Source organism: Ovis canadensis, chromosome 18, assembly GCF_042477335.2.
Source record: "Ovis canadensis isolate MfBH-ARS-UI-01 breed Bighorn chromosome 18, ARS-UI_OviCan_v2, whole genome shotgun sequence".
NCBI lineage: Eukaryota > Metazoa > Chordata > Mammalia > Artiodactyla > Bovidae > Ovis > Ovis canadensis.
The window spans coordinates 55534789-55556659 of NC_091262.1; the positions used below are offsets into that span (position 1 = coordinate 55534789).

At 38.1% G+C, this 21871-nt stretch overlaps 1 protein-coding gene across 1 annotated transcript; it reads right to left on the reverse strand.

Annotated features, from left to right (window-relative positions):
• Nucleotides 1–5353: 5353 nt before the first annotated feature.
• Nucleotides 5354–15221, reverse strand: DTD2 (D-aminoacyl-tRNA deacylase 2). The gene is made up of 3 exons (XM_069559464.1): nucleotides 14980–15221; nucleotides 11157–11226; nucleotides 5354–6882 (listed from the first exon to the last, which is right to left on the reverse strand). Exons 1-3 carry the CDS (start codon nucleotides 15088–15090, stop codon nucleotides 6557–6559), a joined length of 507 nt encoding a protein of 168 aa, XP_069415565.1. The 5' UTR covers nucleotides 15091–15221; the 3' UTR covers nucleotides 5354–6556.
• Nucleotides 15222–21871: the final 6650 nt, after the last annotated feature.

Consider the following 21871-nt stretch of genomic DNA (forward strand, 5'->3'; position numbering starts at 1 on the left):
TACCAGACTCCTCTGTCCATGGGATTTTCCAGGCAAGAGTACTGGAGTGGGGGTGCCATTGCCTTCTCCAGAGGAGTGCTAGGAGGGGGTATAAAAAATGGAAGCATTTTACAGGAAGAAAGGTGGGGCAAGGTAGCTCTTAGCAAAAGAAAAGAAAGAACTACGTTTAGGCTAAAACATCTTTAGGGGGAAGGGTTGAAGGGTTTTATTATATAGATGGCTTCCTCTTCTTGAGGACAAAGAGCACCCACATGGCAGACTGTGTGTGCCTAGCTGCTCAGTCATGTCTGACTCTTTGTGACTCCATGGACTGTAGCCCGTCAGAGTCCTCTGTCCATGGGATTCTCCAGGCAAGAATACTCGAGTGGGTAGCCATCCCCTTCTCCAGGGGATCTTCCCAACCCAGGGATCGAACCCAGGTCTCCCACGTTGCAGGTAGATTCTTTATTGTCTGAACCACCAGGGAAGCCCATGGCAGATTACCACATTGGTATTGATCAGAAACTCTAGACTGGTTGATTAAGACTACATTTCTGAGGGAACTCTCCTGCACTGTTGGTGGGAATGTAAGTTGGTTCAGCCACTATGAAAAACAGTATGAAGCTTCCTCAGAAAACTAGAGTAGAATTACTATATGATCCAGCAATTCCACTCCTGGGCATATATCCAGACAAAACTCTAATCCAAAAAGATTCATGCAATCCTATATTCACAGCAGCACAGGTCACAATAGTCAAGACATGGAAACAACTTAAATGTCCATCAACAGATGAATGGAAAAAGAAGATGCGGTACATTCATACAATGGAATACTTTGTGTGTTGCGTGTTAAGTCGTTCAGTCGTGTTCGACTCTTTGCAACTCTATGGACTGTAGTCTGCCAGGCTCCTCTGTCCAAGGTATTTTCCAGGCAAGAAAACTGGAGTGGGTTGCCATGCCCTCCTCCAGAGGATCTTCCGAACCCAGTGATCAAACCCACATCACTTTATGTCTCCTGCATCGGCAGGTGGGTTCTTTACCACTAGCTTTGAAATGGAATACTACTTAGGAATAAAAAAAAAAAGAAAGAATGCCATTTGCAGCAATATATATGCAACTAGAGATTACTAAGTCAGACAGAGAAAGATAAATACTGCATGATATCACTTACATATGGAATCTAAAAATATGACACAAATGAACCGATCTACAAAACAGGAACAGTCTCATGGACATAGAAAACAGTCTTGTAGTTGCCAAGGGGGAGGGGGTTGGGGGTGGGTAGAGTGAGAGATTCAGGTCAGCAGATGTGAGCTATTATATACAGAATGAATAAACAAGGTCCTTCTGTATAGCACAGATAATTATATTCCATATCCTATGATAAATCATAATGCAAAAGAATATAAAAATGTATATATAATTTGTGTAACTGAATCACTTTGCTATACAGCAGAAATGAACTGCTACAATTGCGAAACAATTTCACAACATTGTACGTCAGCTATTCTTTTTTTTTTTTTAATAAAAAGACCTCATTTCTAGTAAAGGTTGAAACTGAAATTAGGTTGGATCTTAAATCTAGGTTTGGTATCATGGGCTTTAGCACAAGGGACACCATTTTGGGCATGCGGTTTTTCTCTTTAACACCCTGATATAATAAAGCAACAAAATAGAAATAGCAATGCCTACATTTTTGTTGAATCTCAATAATCTGTTTTACTTTGTCTTTTTAACTTTTCTGGTATTATCTATTGTATTAAAGAAAGGGGGTGGTGGTATTAAATTTGGTTCCTGCACATTCCAACCTCTTTATTCCTTAATGACAAAGAAATCTGTGGGAAATACTGGTAAAACTGAACCAAAATCAAGAGTATTCTAGCCCCTGACATGCCTCCATATTAATTCAGGTAACACTGTGAGTTATTGAGCATGGACAACACAGTGCTATAGATGAACCGTGGGAGATTTAAAGAAAAACTGTGTGTGCTCATGTTATATTGTCTCTGTTCAATATTATTTATACTCTTGTAGTTAGGACATATAAACATAAAAAAAGGTGAAGTACTCAGTCTCCTAAAACACATAACAAGTGTCAAGAGTGGAACCACCATATTTCTGGGGAGGTAAAGGCAGGAGAAATGACAGAAGAGACCAACTTGAGCCAGATACTGAACGATGGATTTAGAGGAGGGCAAAAGGCAACTTATCAATTAGCATGATCTAAGAAGGGTAGAAAAAGAGCTATACTGGAGAATTTCTATTGGGGAGTAGAGGGAGAAAGGGTCAGAAGTCAAGCTGAAGCCAGATTATAAAACTGTAATACCAGCTTTAGAGGTCTAGGCTTCATTCAAGTAACAGTGGTTCTGAGATTCCAGGATATACAATAATCACCGGGAGAAGACTGGTGACTAGACAGATATTAACTCCTGAGATTCTAATTCAACAGATTTGGGATAGTCCCAAAAAACTGCATTTGGTAAAATGTTAGATTCCCCAGATGATTCCTGTACAGGTGGTCCAGTGGCAAACCTTGAAACACTCTACCTGAAGAAAAAAAGAATCCTTTTCTATCCTACTAACTTACAAATTTTAAATCAGTTTTCCGTAAGTTTGAAAACACTTAACTGCTAGGCCCAGAAGTTTTTTCCTCAGTGTAATGCAATATTTCTTCAGTATTTGGTACTGACTCTGCCACTGTTTACATCTTGAAAACTATCTTGTGTTAACAATACATTATCTGGTTCTCTCTGTCTCTTTGACCTCTGTACCATTCTCTGGCCTCTCATATGTTGCCTTTATTTTGTTTCTCTCAGGATTCTGACTTTGGTCCTCTACATTTTTCCCTTCATGAGTTCATTCACTCCTAGTGAGTAAGGAGAACCTTCATGCCAACTTCAGAAGTTTAGACTTTGTCCTGTAGGCCAAAAAAAAAAAAAAAAAGTTATAAAAGTTTCTGAACAGTGGAGTGTTATACAGAAAGGAATTTTCTAGAAACATTACCTTGGAAATCATCTGCAAAAAGGGATTAGAGGTAGGAGAAATAGGACGGAGGGAGAATAATTAGGAGACTATCAAAATAAACAGACATTTAGGGTCATCACCAAAGCGTGGCTTCAGAATGAAAATGTTAGTTTTCTAATAGATCTTCCCTTTCAGAAAGTAGTCTTATTTCAATAAATTAATAAGTAAAGTACTTCTAGAAATACTGGTTTTATTATCATGTGAGCTTTAAGAAATAACTATAATGTAACAAATCAGATCCTTTGCAATGTTAACCACAGATAATAAAAATCTGACATGTCATCATTCTCTTATAACACCAGTATGAGTTTTTATCCTCTGAAACAAGTGGCATAGGATTCTACATCTTTGATCGTTATATCTGATAAGTTTAGGTCTCCCTTTGTGTGTGTTAGTCACTCAATCATGCTCGACTCTTTGCAAACCCATGGACTGTAGCCCGCCAGGCTCCTCTGTCCACGGAATTCTACAGGCCAGAATGCTGGAGTGGGTGGCCATTGCCTTCCACAGGGCACCTTCTCCACCCAGGGACTGAACCTGGGCCTCCTGCATTGCAGGTAGATTCTTTACTTTTTGAGCCACCAGGGAAGCCCAGGTCTTCCATTATGGAGTCAGTAAGTCACTAATACATATATGATTCACAGATTTCATGTCTTCTTTTGACTTGAACTAATGAAGAAATGTAAAAGTATTTGCCTTACCTAGTATGAGTACATTCAAGATAAATTCATACTCATTGGTAGTCCATGCCTTATACACAGTATTTTAAATAACTGAATACATGAAGTTTTAAAAATGGACAGATAAAACAGTATTTAGAAATGACATTCTATGTGAAGTAATTCAGGCAAAGATAAATATCATTTGATATCACTTACAAATGTTAATCTTAAATGACACAAATGAACTTATTCACAAAATATTAACAGACTGAGACATAGACAACAAACTTATGGTTACCAAAAGGGAAAGCAGAAGGGAGAACAAATTAGGAGTTTGGAATTAATAGATATATACTCTTATATATAATAGACAAACAATGAGGTCCTACTGTATAGCACAGGGCACTATACTCAATATTTTATAATAACTTACAAAGGGAAAAGAATCTGAAAAAAAATATATACACATACACACTGAATCACTTTGCTATACACTTGAAACTAACTCACACTGTAAACAACTATATACTTCAGTTAAAAGAAAAGATACTCTAATTTAAACATTCTAGAATCTTCGAAAAACAGAGACAGAAGACACCTAAATTAGGTGTAACCCTCCAGCCACCTAATTCAGTAAGTAGAACAATTTACTGGCTCTTCTTTCTCAAGTGATCCACACTGGGAGATGCCAAACCTTTATAAAGATCAATTTCAACTCTCACTACAAGAAAAGTCAGGGAGATGGAAATTATTGCTCCCTAATGTATGATCTTGGAAAAATTCTTCCAGCATTTTCTTACTTTCCAGAGCACTGTCCTCATTACATATTGTGAAGATAAAACTAGGTATCTGTTGAAGGTTCTTGAAGCATCTTGGGCCAGGAATGCTATAGAAAGACACAGTAGTTATTTTCAAATCTACTATTTCTCTTGCTTTTTCCTACTTGTTCTAGCCTCCTGGGAAATGAAACAAACTTGGGTGTCATCTTCTGCTTAATAACCTTTCATGTAGTTGAAACTGCTATTCTCCACAAGTACCTCAAGCAAATTTTTTCTTTAAAGGAGAATTGCCTGAACTATAAAATAGCAATCTAGGGCTGTGAGTCAGCATTTCACCCACACACATCAAAATGATTTAAAATAGGTAACACATAATCTTTTTGAAAGACATACACTTCTTTGGAGAAATTCTGAGAAAATTGGAGTTTGCAAGTTTATGAATAGTTTATTACATTTCAATAAGTGTATTGTGAATCAATAAAGCAAAAGTTCAGGACAATGAGCTCACTACCAAGCCAATTATTGATCCTCAAGTTCTAAAATAGAATAGTACAGGAAGGATACAGAGAAAATAGGATGTTTTTTCTTAAGACACTTTAAGAATCTAAGGAACCCAATCCTAAAGAAATTGTATAAGACACAAAGAATTTTCAACAGCTACTTAAGATATTTATTCAACTCAATTTTTTATCTTTTGATAATTATAAACACTATTTCATTTTCACTCTTTAAAATATCTGATTCAAGTCAAAGGAGTTTGCAAAATATGAATAATACCTTTTATTGATTCATTTGTTCTTTCAACTTCTTACAGATCTTCCTCTCTTGGCTTTGAGAAGCCTACCTTACTGGCTATTTATATCACTGTCTTAGCTTGGGCTGTTAGAACAAAATACCATACACTTACGGTGGCTTAAACAACAGAAATTTATTTTCCTATAGCTCTGCAGGCTAGAAGTTCAAGATCGGGGCACCAGCATGGTCAGTTTCTGGTAAAGGTTCTCTTCCTTGTTAGTAAAAGGGCCCCTTCTCACTGAATCTTCACATGGCCGGAAGAGAAAGGGTGAGTAAATTCTCTGGTGTTTCTTCTTATGAGGACACTAATCCCATCATGAGGGCACCCACTCTCATGATCTATTAACCCTGATTACCTTCCAAAGGCCCCATCTACAAATACCATCGGGAGACTTGGGAAACTTCAACATATAAATTTTGAGGAGGGAGGACACAAAAACACACTAAAAGAAAAAATGACACTGGGTCCAAATCACTAAGTCAATAAAACGGAAATAAACAAATCAACTTGGTTTCAAGTAATTCTAGTAGAAAGCTTCCCTTTTTATTCCTATTATATAGCAATCTAAATCAACAAGAAAAGAACTTCCTAAAAAAATTATGAACACTAATTTAATTAAACACTAACTTTTAAAAACCAAAGACAAACAATATGACACACACTGTTTTGGTAAAAAACTGAGAAACAGAATGTTAACCAAGAATATTAAACAAAAACAACTTTTAGTCCCCTACCCTCTGTTCGTGTATCAACTAAAGATTCTTAAAATAACTTAAAGCACTTGGATAGTCTTGGAAAGTAATATTAAAATGCACATAACATTTTTGTATTACATTTTCATAGACAATATTAGAATAGTAAATTGCATATTCTGTTATTCAAAATACGGAAACCTGAAATATTAAGACAAATTTGACAAAATTATAATTGGTTTGTGCTGGGTTTTACCTAGTTTTAACACAAACAGTGATTTTTATTACATACCACACATATTTGAGGGCGTAAGAAATATATTTTCATTGATCGTAAAAATGCTTCACTGCAAAAAGCTTAAATACAACTCTCTAGGAATACTTCCATGTTCTTATCAATGACCATAAAGTGAAGAGAAGGATTTTTCAAATTTCTGAGTGTCAGTGCAGGGGAAAGTGGGATGGAAGGTGACTGAGATCCACAGTTAGGTGACAGGCAAGGTCATCCAATTAGGAGGCTGCAGAGTTGTGGATGGAACCCAGGATTTTCTTATCTAAAAATGCTGCAGATTAGTGTACTCAAGAAGAAGGGGCTAGGGAATCTAATTATGGCTGTCGAAACTTTCAAAACTCAATTAGGTGTGTGTACGGTCCATTGGTGTCGAGCTTTAACACCTGCCTATTGCCATAAGTACCGTGTTTCACAACAACCCCAGCTTCAGCACACTTGCTATTAGCAGCTAATTCTTTTTTACAGAGATTCACAAATTGGGAATAAAGTTCTAATCCCTCTTCTTTTCCAGAGTTACAGTGATACTGCATGCTTCTTCCTTTTACTCTACCCCCAAGGGTGGCTTGAGGGATGATAAGAATGTTGCCAGGTAGATCCAATATAGAGACGTGCTTGCCATTTTCTGTTTCACTTAATTTCACATTTAACAGTGTATTAACTGGGTGGGGAAGAAAGGGAAAACATTTTAAAGTAAAAAACAAACATGAAGAAAAACAACAATCTTCTACTCAGCAAATTTCATGTTGAAAATTCAGTTTGTCAGCTCATGCTTTTAACCCAAAGTCTCTATGTAGATTTCAAAAATGGCTTCAGTAAGCTAAATTATCTAAGCATGAAAAACAAGGAAGATTTCAAGCAGAAAATGGCATGATGTTTTAAATCTGACTTGGCAGTTAGGATCTTCCTGCAATAAAATCATCCAGGAAAGACTACAGAATTAACCATATACCAGAACTTAAAAATATTGCTTCCCTGAGGGATATATGAGAAGACTTTGCCTTTATGTTCCTTTTTATATCTCAAAGCAAATCCTACTGGAAAAGACCGTGACAGATCCTCCACACACATATTATGCTTTATAACAAAGAATATTAAATAAAAACCTTAGTGCATTTATTATTTTAAACTTAGTTGCCTAGAGTTCTAAGCTGAAACAAAGATTCCAGGTTCAATTCTGTTACAAACTAGCTGATTTTGTAGTTTTATAACCTCAAAGGCATTATTAACATAGACTAATCATTTCATCAATACAAACATCACCAGTGGGAGAAGGATAAAGGTGAAAGGTAGAATCATCAGAAATTCATTGTCAAAAAAATAAAACAAAATAAAATTCATTGTCAACTGGAAAAGTAAATCCAAAGGCACAGTTACTGGCATTATCTTCATATACATACAGGAAAATATGAGATTATTACTTTTATGCCATTTATGAATGTACACTCACAGCTAGTAAGAAGTGTCGAAATAACCATAAATATTTATGTGAGCTAAAAAAAAATCTAAACTTATAGAACTTTTACATTTCAACACTGGCCAGTTTTCAAAACAATAAGCAAAAGAAATGCCTAATATAAAACTCAGGGTCTTTCTACCTCTACAAAGGGTATAACTTCTGCTTATAGTCCTGAGAGGACGTAAATGGTAAAAGAATTACTGAAACCTCACATTCCTTTGTGAATAATCAGGCTTGAAAAGCTATGGTTTCTAGTGAGGTATCAATGATTTCAATTTTAGAAAGCCTGTAGCAAATATCAGCAAGGATTCAGTAAGGCTTTTACTCTACAAATCAAGGAATTAACCTGGTGAAAACCTGCCAAGGTGAACACCCAAATGAATTTCTAAGCTATGCATTAAGCACTATCAATTTTCATTTAACTAATACCTATTTTAAAATACTTCTAATTTTCTCTATTATAAATAGGATTTTGCTATATAGCCAGCAGTCCCTATTGATTGCTTTTAAGGAAATTCTAATTCTCCAGAGCATTTCATTCCACAGAAATCACTACCCAGCTATCCAGGCCTCGGGCCAGTGACAGACTAAGAAAGCAATTTTGAAATAATAGGCCAGAAAGGTAAATGTAATTTATTATACTTCCATATACCTCCCTCTACTGGCTCTAAGAATTCTATTAGTGCTGTTGGCATACAAATATGGGCTTCCCCTATTGGTCAAGCAGTAATGAATCTGCCTTTAATGCAGGAGACACAGGAGATGGGGGTTCAATTCCCCAGTCAGGAAGATTCCGCTGGAGGAGGAAATGGCAACCTACTCCAGTATTCTTGCTGGAAAATCCCACAGACAGAGTAGTCTGTCCAGAATTGCAGAGTCAGACACAAGTAACTGTGCATGCATTGATGATTGATAATGCAAATATCAGTTGTTATTGTTGCTTAGTTGTTAAGTCACATCTGACTCTTTTGGGGCCCCATGGACTGTAGCCCACCAGGATCTTCTGAACATGCATTCTCCATGCAAGAATACTGGAGTTGGTTGCCATGCCCTCCTCCACGGGATCTTCCCAACCCAGGGATTGAACCTGTATCTCCTGCATTGCAGGCAGATTCTTTACCACTGAGCCACCAATATCAGCATGTAGAAGTAAATACAAATACAAATGTCAGTAAGTAGAATTAAAATGAGATGATGAATTAATGGCATCTTGGGGCTTCCTTTGGGGCTCAGCTGGTAAAGAATGTGCCTGTGATGTGGGAGACCTGGGTTCAATCCCTGGGTTAGGAAGATCCCCTGGAGAAGGGAAAGGCTACCCACTCTGGAGAATTCCATGGACTGTACTGTCCATGATGTCACAAAGAATCAGATACAACTGAGTGACTTTCACTTTCATTTCACTTTCACTTTTTAGAAACTCAAGTATCTCTAATGATGAACATGGGAAGCAAAGCTTTGACAGGGCCCCTGAATCTCTGTCCAATTATACTGAAGATGAACTGAGGGAGATTATGCACATTTCTATTTTTTACGGCTGTAACTGGTTGTTATGTTCCCAAGAGGTACATGATTTGACTGGAAAAATCTGAATCCATGTAGTAAGTATGAGGCGGGCTGTTTAGGAGAATCCCGTCACACTGGCTTACTTTGCCTCCTGGAATAGAGGGAAGTACAAGCTACTTTTATCAATAATAGATGGACTTGTTTTGCTTATAACTCACACCAGTAGAATGTGATTCTTAAGAGTCACAGTTCCTTACTGAGAATCATGATATATAAAAGCTTTGTGTTACAGACTGTCCCCTAGAAGAGTTTAGGCGGACTTTTAACTGACCACAATCTCATGCACATATTCAAAGTAAACTCAGAAAGACATACATGTATGTACACAGGATATAATTACTACATAACAAAATGTGGCTTGGGTTTGGCTGGTTCATTTTGCCTTATTATAATTAGGATCCATTTAAGAATATATAAAAACAACTTTAGAAAGTCAACATTAAGTCATGAAAAAAATGCCTTTCCTGTTTTTGAAGATTTCTACTATAGACTTTTAAAGGTTAATAAGGCCTTAATTCAAAGCAGAAACAGACAGAATGCCCAATATCTAAGCATTAAATCCCTGCAATCATCCTAACAAGATACCTCATTTTATTTTCTCTTTAAACACTTTAAAACTCCCTATTACCCTCCAGATTCAAATTTCAAACTATTACAGTTACTGGCTTTCCATCCTTACCTATCACAGGCCCTCCTCAAGTCTAGTTTTCAACTTCTGACAAAGTTGTCAAACATGTTTGATGTCTCAGCATAAAATCTCCTCTAGAAGCTTTAGCCCTTTGTTCAAGTTGTTCTTCACTGGGCTATTAACGCTTGAGTTCCACTGTTCAAAGCTCTTCTAGGTTAATTAACTTCTGCCTGCTTCAATTACTCATCTGTATAGTTTATGTGTACGTGTTAGCCACTTAGTCATGTCCAGCTCTTTGTGATCCCATGGACTACTTCCTGCCAGGCTCCTCTGTTCTTGGGATTTTCAGGCAAGAATACTGAAGTGGGTAGCCATTGCTTTCTCCAGGGCATCTTCCGGATCCAGGGATCGAACATGGGTTTCCTGCATTGCAGGCAGATTCTTTACCATCTGAGCTACCTTCTTATTAATCCAACTAATGGGTATTGCCTTTACTAATGAACAGAAAGATAACCTGTCCCCAACTTTAGGGACAGCTCCACTATTTCAGGCTTTTTTTTTGGACATAATTATTCTATCAAATACTGTCTTGAGATAGCATATGGTTTGATTTGGTATATCTGCACCTATGTAATTATCAAAGGAATGTGCAGTGGTACAGACTATTTACAACACTGGGAAGATGGAGGCAGGTAAATTATGCCTGCAGAGATGCCCGAACACTGACTCTGTCTTCTCTGCCCCTCGAGGAGGTGTGACTATGATGACACCAAACTTGATTCAAGAATATTTATATGCATTTCCTACAAAGAATTTACAGAATGTAAATTTTTCCATAATAATGATATAAGCCTGATCTACACAGATTTGAACCACATCTTGCATATACAGTGTCACCTACATGCCCCTGTTAGGGCCTCTAAGAGATAGGTAAACTATATTAAGAAATGCAGCATCTGTTTCTCTCTGTGCGGCCACCCTGCTTCCATAAGTTTCTGTATCCTTGGCTAAATCTTGCTGTGTTGTCTCTGTGCGTTTTTGTACAGTCTTCTAAACCAGTCCATCAGCCATCCGAAAAGCTGCAGATATTTTAAAAGAATTCCACCATACTTGCTTACATTAAGCTTTGGAACAAAAAAATAAATAAAGTCAACAACAGTACACAGAGTTAAGTCATTTATAACTTATATACCTATATAATATAAGATTGCAATCTTTGCCCCTTCTGGGTCATCTATTGCTATTCACTCTCTCTCTTATAAAACAAATAATACTAAACACATACCCATTTTGGGAAGAAGTTCTTTATCAGCTCCCTTGAAAAAGCACACGTAGATCACTAATCCTCTTTGAACCTAGGAGAAACCACAATAAACTCAGATCAGAAACTTCTATAGAGAGATACAGAGGAAAATGAATAAAATTTTACAGCTGTTATAGGTAAGAGGTTAAACGCAGAAGAAGAGAAATAACTTTTTACAACAGACTTGATTTCTTAAATATGTGAGAAAATAAAGTATTTTACTATATTCAATCACCTCAGTTATCACTTCTTTCAAAAATCAAGTTAAAAATACAGTCAAGATAAGTGTTTTCATAAGGTAAATTCCTAGAAGTAAGACCCCTGGGTGATTTTAAAATCCAGATAAACCTGGTGAACTCAACGAACTTTAAAAAAATTAATTGATGGCACCTAAAAAAAAAAAAAAAAAAAACACCAAACAGCCAGGAGCAGTGAAGACCCCAGGTTATACCTTCAAACCTCTAATCAAAATCATTAGGATTATGAACTAGACTTCCCCTCCTCAAGTAAAGCTGACAGATTTAGAAACATTCAGTTTTGCAGAGGCTTATTCATTCAACATCAAATGAATTCACATAATATCAGATATGACTGATGTATAAACAACATCATGACTTACATGTCTTTTGACATCATCATTCTTTGTTCTTACTAATCCATTTACTTGTAAATAATAAAAATAAGTAAGGGTCTGATTCTATTGCAATAAACTCCAAGAAATTTCTGTCCTATTGTTTTGTGTTACTTTTGTTAATTCTTTAAATACACACAGTGATTAAACCTTGGAAATCACATTCATATTAAGTTCTACATCAAGAGGTTGTCTGTTATCAGGAATGTAAGCTTATTTTGTATGATGACTTGGACATTTCTTTCTTAGTTCTTGTAGGAGAGAGACTATATGGAAAGAAGACATTTGATAAATGACTTTCATTTTGCTGTAAAGTGAATCATTAAATTTTTTATTTTGTAGATTAACCTTTTGAGTCCAAGAGCTATTATGAAGATTAAAGGAGTTAATATCTGTAGAGTACTTAGAACAGTGCCTGGTTCATAGTAAGAGCTATATAATTGCTTATTAAGTACGTGAAAAGAAATTTAAGGGCTGAAACACAATTTATTTTACATCTTAACTCCCAAGGCACTTCATAGACTGTTTTGTACATGATAGGGGCTCTGTTGAGTACATTTAAGTTCAACTTTACCTTATAGGCTCTATGTGTTATCTAAATAGCCTTCTAAATAAATATAAACACAGCTCTGCATTCACACCTGATCTATCTGGATAGGAAGTAACCTTCTACAAGTGTGACTGTCTTTCAGAGGACTAAGGTGAAGCTGGGGAGAAGGAAGACATATCTCATTGTTCTATCAGCCCTTTGACCCTCTCCCAAAGCTCCTCAGTAAAATAGCTTCATCCCTCCCATCAAAAAAAAAAAAAAATTAAATAGTGCTCTTGGAACAAGCAAGTGCCTCCAGTGCACACCCATAGTAAGGAGGTGGCAGGTGGAATGATTCAGATACCTGCAGCACTGTCACAGCCCTCTCTCCTGGGATTGTTTTGGCACAGGGCAAAATTTTTCAAGCACATTCATATTTGGACACATATTATGAGGGGAAGCTCAGAGTAGACTCCGGTTCAATCCCTGGGTTGGGAAGATTCCTTGGAGAAGGAAACGGCAACCCACTCCAGACTTCTTGCCTGAAAAATCCCTTGGACAGAAGAGCCTGGTGGGTTACAGTCCATGGGGTTGTAAGAGTCTGACATGACTTAATAACTAAACAACATCAGATTTAAGCATCTAATTACTGGCATGAATAAATGCCTGTTCTTATCACTCACCACATACCACTCTTCATTAAGGTATTTTCTTTTAGTTTATCACAACAATAGCTCTTAAATTGTGACCTACAAATTCCCCTCTTCAAAACAGAATCACTTTCCTTATAGCTTCTTTTAGTATAAACAGAGCATTTCAAATATATAGAGAAGTACAGATAATTCTCACTGTAGGTTAAAAAAGTTCATGCCTCCCAGGAAAAAAAAATTACTGTGAGAGCAAAGATCTAAATGAATGAAACCAAGGATATGCAAAGTAACCTTCAAATCTTTGTGACAATTAAAAAAGAAAGCTTTTAAAAAATTATAACTGTTAACAGAATGGAGGATGCTTGAGAAAGAGTAAAGTATTTACTCTCTAATTACTTGTCAACTCTTTATACTAATTTAACCATGTGTGGGAGTGGAAGAGAAAGCTTTAAAATAACTTTTAAAGTTTATAAACACACTGATAGTTTGGCAGGCTGCAATAAACTATTTGATTTTGCATAAGGAGATGTGACATGAAGCATATAAAAACATAAAGAGGCATGGAAGAAATCTAAATGATTAATAGTTTGGGATTTATAATCCCCTGAAGCAAATATAAAAATAGACAACTCTTTGGAGAGGATGGCCAAAAAGAAAGAATAAAATTTCAAAGTAAGGGAGATAAATTTTTAAAAGGCCATAACAAAAGAAACAAGAAATGAATTTTTGAGAAAGAAAAAGGGAGGGCAAAAATACAGGAATGTTTATGCTTATAAATATTCAGTATTTCAAAACTACCAGAGGGTAACAGATTGTGATGTAATAATAGTCATCCACATACGGTCTATGTGTTGTATTTAAAATAATAACTAAGATTGTGTTACAGAGTGCTAGATCTGGGATGGAATTCAGCAGATGAGTGAATGAAATGATCCATTAAAGTTTCCCAGTACCTACAAAAGTTTTAATTATTATTATTACAAGTTTTTCCCCTTCTTCGAGTGGTCCTGCTAAGTCACTTCAGTGGTGCCCGACTCTGTGAGACGCCATGGACGGCAGCCCATCAGGCTCCTCTGTCCATGCCATTCTGCAGGCAGGAATACTGGAGTGGGTTGCCATGCCCTCTGCCAAGGGATCTTCTTCACCCAGGGATCGAATTTGCAAATCTTACATCTCCTGCATTGGTAGGCTAGTTCTTTACCATTGAGCCACCAGGGAAGACCTCCCTTCATTTCAGCTTACTCCAAAAATAAGTCAGGGCCTCAAAGAACATGTTTTTGCATGGAATTTTGCATATGGGCAGGCTGTCTTAAAAAGGCAAATATTCAAGTCGAAGGACATTTGGCGTAAATGTTTAAAATTCTTTGGAGGAAATGTGTTTGATAACAGTGCAACTTTTAAAGTAGTGGTCTTTGTTCCTAACGTGAAAAAAGTCAAAATTTTAAGTTTCTTGATAAAGGAAGTTTCATGGACAATCTCATTACTGTGCTAACACCTAGCTGCACCCAACATAAGACGGAATTCGACGGGATCTGGAGTACAAGTCAAAACAGATCTTCAGCGTTTTCAACAAGTCTAACCTAGAAGCTCGAACCAGACCGCCACAAGTTACCAGCATCCCCAGAAAGGCGCCGGGAGTGACAGGCTTTTAGCTCTTTTGAAGCAAGAGGTCTGAGACTAGGCCTAAAGTACACCGAGCTCACGTAGATCGTTTGAGAGGAAGTTCAAATTCCCGGGGTCCCTCTTAATCTCCTCTGGGAGTCCGAGGGAGAAGGGGCCGGGGCCAGTGATGCAAGACTGAGGAGAAAGGCGAGGCCAGGCAGGCACTAACGGCAGCACTGGGAGGACGGGCCAGGAGTCCAGCGCCGACCGCACCACCTGCCAGGCGCCAGGAGGCTGGGTCAGAGTGACAGCGGGGTACGAATCACCGGGACAGCGCGGTGAGAACCGCCCCTGCGCGCCACAGGACAACCAGAGCTGCGGGGCCAACGTTACCTCCACCCATTCGGCCTCGACGTCCCCCTCGGCCGGGCGTACTTGCAGCCGGGCGTGCAGGCACTGCTGCAGGAGAGCCCGGGCCTGAGGCGTTCTGCCACTGTCAGCCATGGCTCAAGCTGCGTGGATATCCCACAGGTTCCGGCCTCGCGCGCCGGCCCGCGGTGCTCAGGGAGGATGGGGCGGGGCGCGACGAGAAGGAGGATCATCCAGGTCGCTCGTGGCCCCGCCTCCAGGAGGGCGGGGCCTTTGCCTGGCTCTCCGGTGACCCGGATGTGCGGGCTTCACAGCTCTGTCTATACAATCTTTACGTGTACCCCAACCTACAACTCGGTAGAAGACGCTCAGTGGATACTTTTAAAAGAGTTTAAGGACCCAGTGGTTCTCTTCCCTGCATACCTTTTTAAGACACATTTTTCATCTCAGAACGCATAAGTTTCCAAACGTTGAAAAAAATTAAATCTGCATAAATCCATATTATGTCCATTATGAAGATAGGTAAATAGAACGAGTTAATTGAATCACAAAACAAGCGTAGGTGGAACTGAAAGGTATAATAAATCTTTCAAAAAATTTGCTTACCCCAATCAGTAAAGCAACGCTGCCGCCTTAATGCTATATAAATCATTCTGTTCTCGCGGTTGTGGAAAGGTATTGGTAGGCTATATAAATACATATTTGAACATCAGTCTTTTAGAGAATATCCTTGCTAAAAATATTCTTATCCAAGAACGCTTGTGATTGTTAATAAATTTTAAACATACTCCTAATGGTAAAAACTATATATTCTGTGGTGTTTCCTGTAAGTACATATTAGAGTGTATGTAAAATTAAATACTTGATTTTCTTTCCCACATAACGTATTCCTTGAACCTGCATCAGATTAGCATTATTTTCCTATGGGCTTGAAGGATTTAGATGAGGAATAATAGTGTTACCCTGATTGCATTACCCAGGTCATTGATTTGGTCTCAACTGGCACAATATGCCTGTACATTTCAGTCTGTTGTTTTAGAAGATGACATCACTGACAGTGTTGCTATCCATACAAAGTAGTGTGATTGAAGAAAATAATCCGTGCGTAATCAAAGGTCCTTTCTACACAGAATTGAAACTGCCTGTTTGCTGGTTATCTTGCAGGCTGCCTGCACACTTTTGTAAAAACAGCAAAATCTCATATTATCTCTGCTGCATTGTAGGGGCTCATACATTTGTTGACATTTGTCTGCAAAGCACAGACAAGTTGCATTGTCTGCACTTTTATGTCTCTATTCTCTTTCACTCCCAGACTCAAGTTTTACAGGGCTTGAAGGAATTTTGTCATAGGGGTGCTTAACCTTGACCTTGAATGAGAGAGGACTTCATGTCCATTTGTATATGGATGTAGGAGATAGGGAAGTCTCTTGAAAATAGTATATGGTTCCCAGAAATTTTTACACAATGGAGGGACTTCAGCAAATTGGGGAATCCTTCCTGTGAATAGATGGAGTCTGGTGGGTAATGGTTAGCCTCTCAAAAAACAACAGTTACTTTTAAATCTTTATGTTGGGTGCTGATCTTATTCTCTCCTTCTACCTGCAGAGGGCAGTAGAGAGTAGGCACCAAAGAGAAAGTATTTACTTTTCTGTATTTGTTTTTTTGGAACCTCTAACCTCATTCCACAGAGAATTTAAAAAGTCAGCTATACCTGCAATAAAATAGTGAAATGTGAATAAAAATAAAGCATACGAAGTAAAGGGAAATGGAATTATGTCAGTTGCAATGTGGGAAATTGAAAACAGACAAGACTGTTTGACTGGAGTGCTGAGCTGATAATGTAGCAAAGTTTTCACAGATATGTAACTGTAATTTTTCTTATGAGACAGTTATGTTCATCATGTGTAATTCTGAGGTGGAGCATGTTGTACAATTTTCTTCAAGTTAGATGTAAAAGGCAAAGCACAACATTAAGTTGGCTCTAGAGGAAGGTTAACTGGAATGTAAAGAGAGCTTTGCCTTGTGAGAATACAAGAAATCACTGGGCAGAAATAGTTCTGAAACACAGTGTTGAAAGGAGACCATCTGGATAGCATGTTAGAATGCATTCCAGGCCCTCTGAAATGTATAATAATTTAGAGTTATTTTAAGTGATTTAATTCATTCAAGTTGGCTGCCCCAAATTTTAACACTCAGAAGTGTTTCACAAACATAAAAAAATTGAGAACCACTTCTGAAAGATCCCTTGCAGCTGATAGCTTCCTGATTGCAACAAGGTGTAGTCTGTTTCATCATTCTTGGAATGAGCGGAGCTTTTCCTAAGATTTAGCTCTAAAATGAGCCTCTCGCCTGAGGCTTTACATGGAAATGTTAATCAGAAAAGCAACACGGAGAGAAAGATGTTTCATTTCAGGGAAAACTGGAAGAAACCTAACCTCCTACTTCAAAGCTTAGAGAAGTTTCTTTTTCCTCAGCGCTTAGGGAGGCGATAGGGTTATAAGGAATTGGTTCATACTAACTAAAATGCATGTAAATTGGGATAGAGCCAGAATACTGATGGATTTATTTGTCGAATAAGAAATATTGCTGTCGTGGAGTGGAAATTCTCACATAAGGCATGATCAGCACATTTTCTCCTGTGGTCAAGCAGAGTTTACTAGATTATATTCAGAAGTGTCTTTACTAATTTACTGTAAGAGACAGGCACTCTTCCACCAAGGCGTCTAAAACTGAGGTGTGAAAGACCCATGTGAATTCTGGCTTCAAGACACTTGGCACATGCATTAATACTGTGAGGAAAAAGGAAACACACATATTTAAATAAGAACTTTAAGTGAAAACTCCAAAGGCAAATGTTCCAATCATAACCATATATTTTTGTCACCATATATTTTTGTCACCATATATTTTTGTCATGGCATTAATTCAGTTGAAGTCTCTCCAAGATGAAAATATGAGGCCTGGTAAGATGATAGTTCCCACCTAAGAGTTGTGTGTGCTGTGTGCTGAATTGCTTTAGCCATGTCTGACTCTGCGACCCTTTGGACCATAGCCCACAGGCTCCTCTGTCCATAGGATTCTCCAGGCAAGAATACTGGAGTGGGTTGCCATTTCCTTTTCTAGGGATTTTCCCAACCCAGGGATCAAACAAACCCATGTCGCTTATGTCTCTTGCTGAGTCCCTTTTCAACATGAATAGTTTGTACAAACAGGTAGGAAATGGAATTGAGTTTGGAACCTGATATTGATTGTTCTTTTGTTCATCTTGCTTTTTTAAATTCTTATTTTATTACTGCACCATTTGCTGGTATGTTGCCTAGGTAACGTAACATAGCAAGTGCTTTTAACTCTAAGGCAATGATGTATGTCTTTGGCAGTCTGTAGAGTTTCCCCAGGGCAGGCTGATAAATTATCTTCATCTTTGGGTTATTTTTCAGTTCACAGTGTTGTGATAACTTAGCAAAGCATTACATAACCTTTTTAATATTTGTATGTGAAGTGAAAGTGAAGTTGCTCAGTCGTGTCCGACTCTTTGCGACCCCATAGACTGTAGCCTACCAGGCTTTTCTTTCCCTGGGATTTTCTAGGCAATAGTATTGGAGTGGATTGCCATTTCCTTCTCCAGGGGATCTTCCCAACCCAGGGCTCAAACCCAGGTCTCCCGCATTGTAGACAGACGCTTTACCGTCTGAGCCACCAGGGAAGTCCTTAATAATATTTGTATACGTCTATCAAATCAGGCCAGCCTGTTGTAAGGGCTTTTTAAAATAATTTTGACACCTGAATCCTTTATAGAAAAAAATTGTAAACGATTTTGAAATGGGCAAAAAGATTTCTAGGTATCTTTTTAACAGAATGCTGGAGCATCAGAGATTCACCTAGCCCTAGAGGGCCATACAGGATTGGTTTGTTTTTCTTTTCTCTTTTTAGGATTTGTCTGTGACTAGATTATCTTACAACTCTGTAGAAATAGAAGTTAACTCTTTGCATACTGATAGTAAGCAAATCATTCCTGTCTGTAAAAGTGTAAATTTTGATTATTACTCTGTGGATATGTTTTGCCAGGTTTGCATCTGTTTGTAAATTCATTTCTGCATTCTTTTCCTGAATATATATATGCAACACCTTGAGTATTTTTTTCCCCTCTCTTTCTAATAAACTTTAAATTTTAGAATAGTACCACAGAAAGTTATCCCTCACCTGATTTCTCCTGTTATTAATATCTTAAATTACTATGGTATATTTGTCACAACTAAGAAATCAGCACTGGTGTATTAATTAAACTCCATACTTTATTCAGATTTATTAGTTTTTTCCTAAATCCTTTTTTTTTTTTTTTGTATCCCATCCAGGATACCACAGTGTATGCAACCATCATATTTCCTTAGGTCATGACAGTTTCTCAGACTTTCCTTGTTTTTGATGATCTTTAAAGTTTGGGTAGTACTGATCAGATACATTGTACGATGCCCCTCTATTGGAATTTGGTGTCTTTTCTCATGATTAGAGCAGGATTATGGGTTTTTGGAGGATGACCATAGAGATGAAGTGCTTCTGATTACATTATATCAAAGATACATGCTGTTAGCAGGTCTTATCAGTGATAATGTTAACCTTAATTACCTGGCTAAGGTAGTGTGTTTGCCAAATTTCTCCACTGTAAATTTATACACATGCCCACTTCCATGATTTATTCTTTGGAAGCAAATCACTAAACACAGCCCACACTCAAGGGGTAGGAGTTACAGTCTATCTCCTTGGCTAGGAAGTATCTACATAAATTATTTGGAATTCTTTACTTGAGAAGGGAGAAGGAAATGGCAATCCACTCAAGTATTCTTGCCTGGAGAATCCTGTGGACAGAGGAGCCTGGAGGGTTGCTGTCCATAGGATCATACAGAGTCGGACACAACTGAAGCAACTTAGCATGCATGCATGCATTTGAGAAGATTTGAGTTCTTTTTTGAGCTGGTTGTAATATATCACTGGGTTCTTCTTTGTTAAGAATGAATGAAATAAAAGTTTTTGACACATGCTAATTTTATGTTTGTATGAAAATTGTGATTTTATTCCTTTTTAAAAAAATTGTCCTCATATCTTTCTACCGAGAATTGTTGTGGAAATTATTTTTTATGTAGTTCTTTGAAATCGACGGATAAATGCCATAAACAAATACATTATTTGGGAAATAAGTTAATGAAGATTATTTATAGTCAGAGAAAAAATGTTATTTTATCACACTGTTCAATCAAGGACCTATCAGCAATCAAATAACATAGTCTAAATATAATAACCTTAGAAGAGTTTTACTGACAGAGGCAGTATTTACAAAGTTGTAGGTGTAGGAGATCCATAGTGAGTAGCATAGTAACTTAGGACTTCAGTTCTGTTGATTAGTGGTGTCTAACTCTTTGCAATCCCATGGGCTGCAGCATGCCAGGCTTCCCTGTCCTTCACCAACTCCTGGAGCCTATTCAAACTCATGTCCATCACATCCATGATGCCATCCAACCATCTCATCCTTTGTCGTCCCCTTCTCCTCCTGGCTTCAATCTTTCCCAGCATCAGGGTCTTTTCCAAGGAGTCGGTGCTTCGCATCAGGTGGCCAAATTATTGGAACTTCACCTTCAGCATCAGTCCTTCCAATGAATATTCAGAACTGATCTCCTTTAGGATGGACTGGTTGGATCTCCCTGCAGTCCAAAGGACTCTCAAGAGTCTTCTCCAACAACACAGTTCAAAAACATCATTTCTTTGGCTCTCAGCTTTCTTTATGGTCCAACTCTCACATCCATACATGACTATTGGAAAAACCATAGTTTTGACTAGATGGACCTTTGTCAGCAGGACAAACTCAGGACTTAGTAGCAGCTAAGATATTACCATTCCCTTGGCCTAAAGGGAGAAAGGGAGGGAATCTCAAATCCAGGGGTACATAGACCCTCAAGAGAAGGAATGGACCATGTGCTAAGAAGCACAGTTAACTTTAAGTAACCCTTTAGGAAAGGAGCTAGGAAAATAAACACCTGACAGCATCGTCTACCTTCCATTTCCTGCCAGAGCGCCCCATCATAAAACCTAACCAGAAACTAAGAAGCAGGGGGCCTGTTGATGTCCCCACATCCAGGGCAGAAAGCAAGGGGGAGAATGCTTGGTGTGGATTGGTAGGCAAGGGAAAGATATCTGGCACCCTGACTTAAGAGGCTGTAAAGGCCACAGTGAGGACTCTTTTGTCCCGTTTTGGCGGGAATATAACAGCTGAGAAGACAAAGAGAGACATCGCTGCTGTTAATGTTTCTAGTGGAAATATTTAATTTCTCCAAGAGTTTAGCGAGGTGAAGTTTGACTTGGTGAGTTATCAGTGTAAGATGAGTCAAAGGCTTTTACTCCTCCTCTGGCCTTTTTTTTTTCCAGCCTTTGGGAATATGGCAAGACATCAGAGGAGAATGGTTGCTAGGACTCTTGCCTTGGTGAAAATGCCCCCTATACTGCCCAGCTTGCATGGCAGGAAGGTGTCAACAAAAATTTAATCAGTTGATCTAAAAAGAAATGGAAAATTTTACTTGAGCCAAATTTGAGGATTATAACCCAAAGAGCATCTCAGAAAGCTCTGAGGACTATTCCACCCTTTAGAAGTCAAGGCAGTTTCCAGCTGTAGTTTTAGTTGCTCAGTCATGTCCAACTGTTTGCAACACCACAGACTATAGCCCACCAGGCTCCTCTGTCCATGGAGTTCTCCAGGCAAGAGTACTGGAGTGGGTTGCCATTTCCTTCTCCAAGAAGTCAAGGCACAGTTATATAAATTTTTTGAAACAGAAGGCTGTACATTAAATGACGTATTACTGATAGTGTATACAACCCAGATCTAAGCATCTTGTGACCCTTTGCAAGAATAAGGAGGAATGTCATCTTTTAA

Bases quoted from the DNA above. Each gene is read 5' to 3' on its own strand.
- DTD2 (XM_069559464.1), bottom strand. From the start codon at position 15,090: ATGGCTGACAGTGGCAGAACGCCTCAGGCCCGGGCTCTCCTGCAGCAG. The intron at 11,227-14,979 runs GTAACGTTGGCC...GGTTTCTCCTAG, and splicing joins TCGAGGCCGAATGGGTGGAG to GTTCAAAGAGGATTAGTGAT. The intron at 6,883-11,156 runs GTATGTGTTTAG...TTCCCCACCCAG, and splicing joins AGAACTTCTTCCCAAAATGG to TTAATACACTGTTAAATGTG.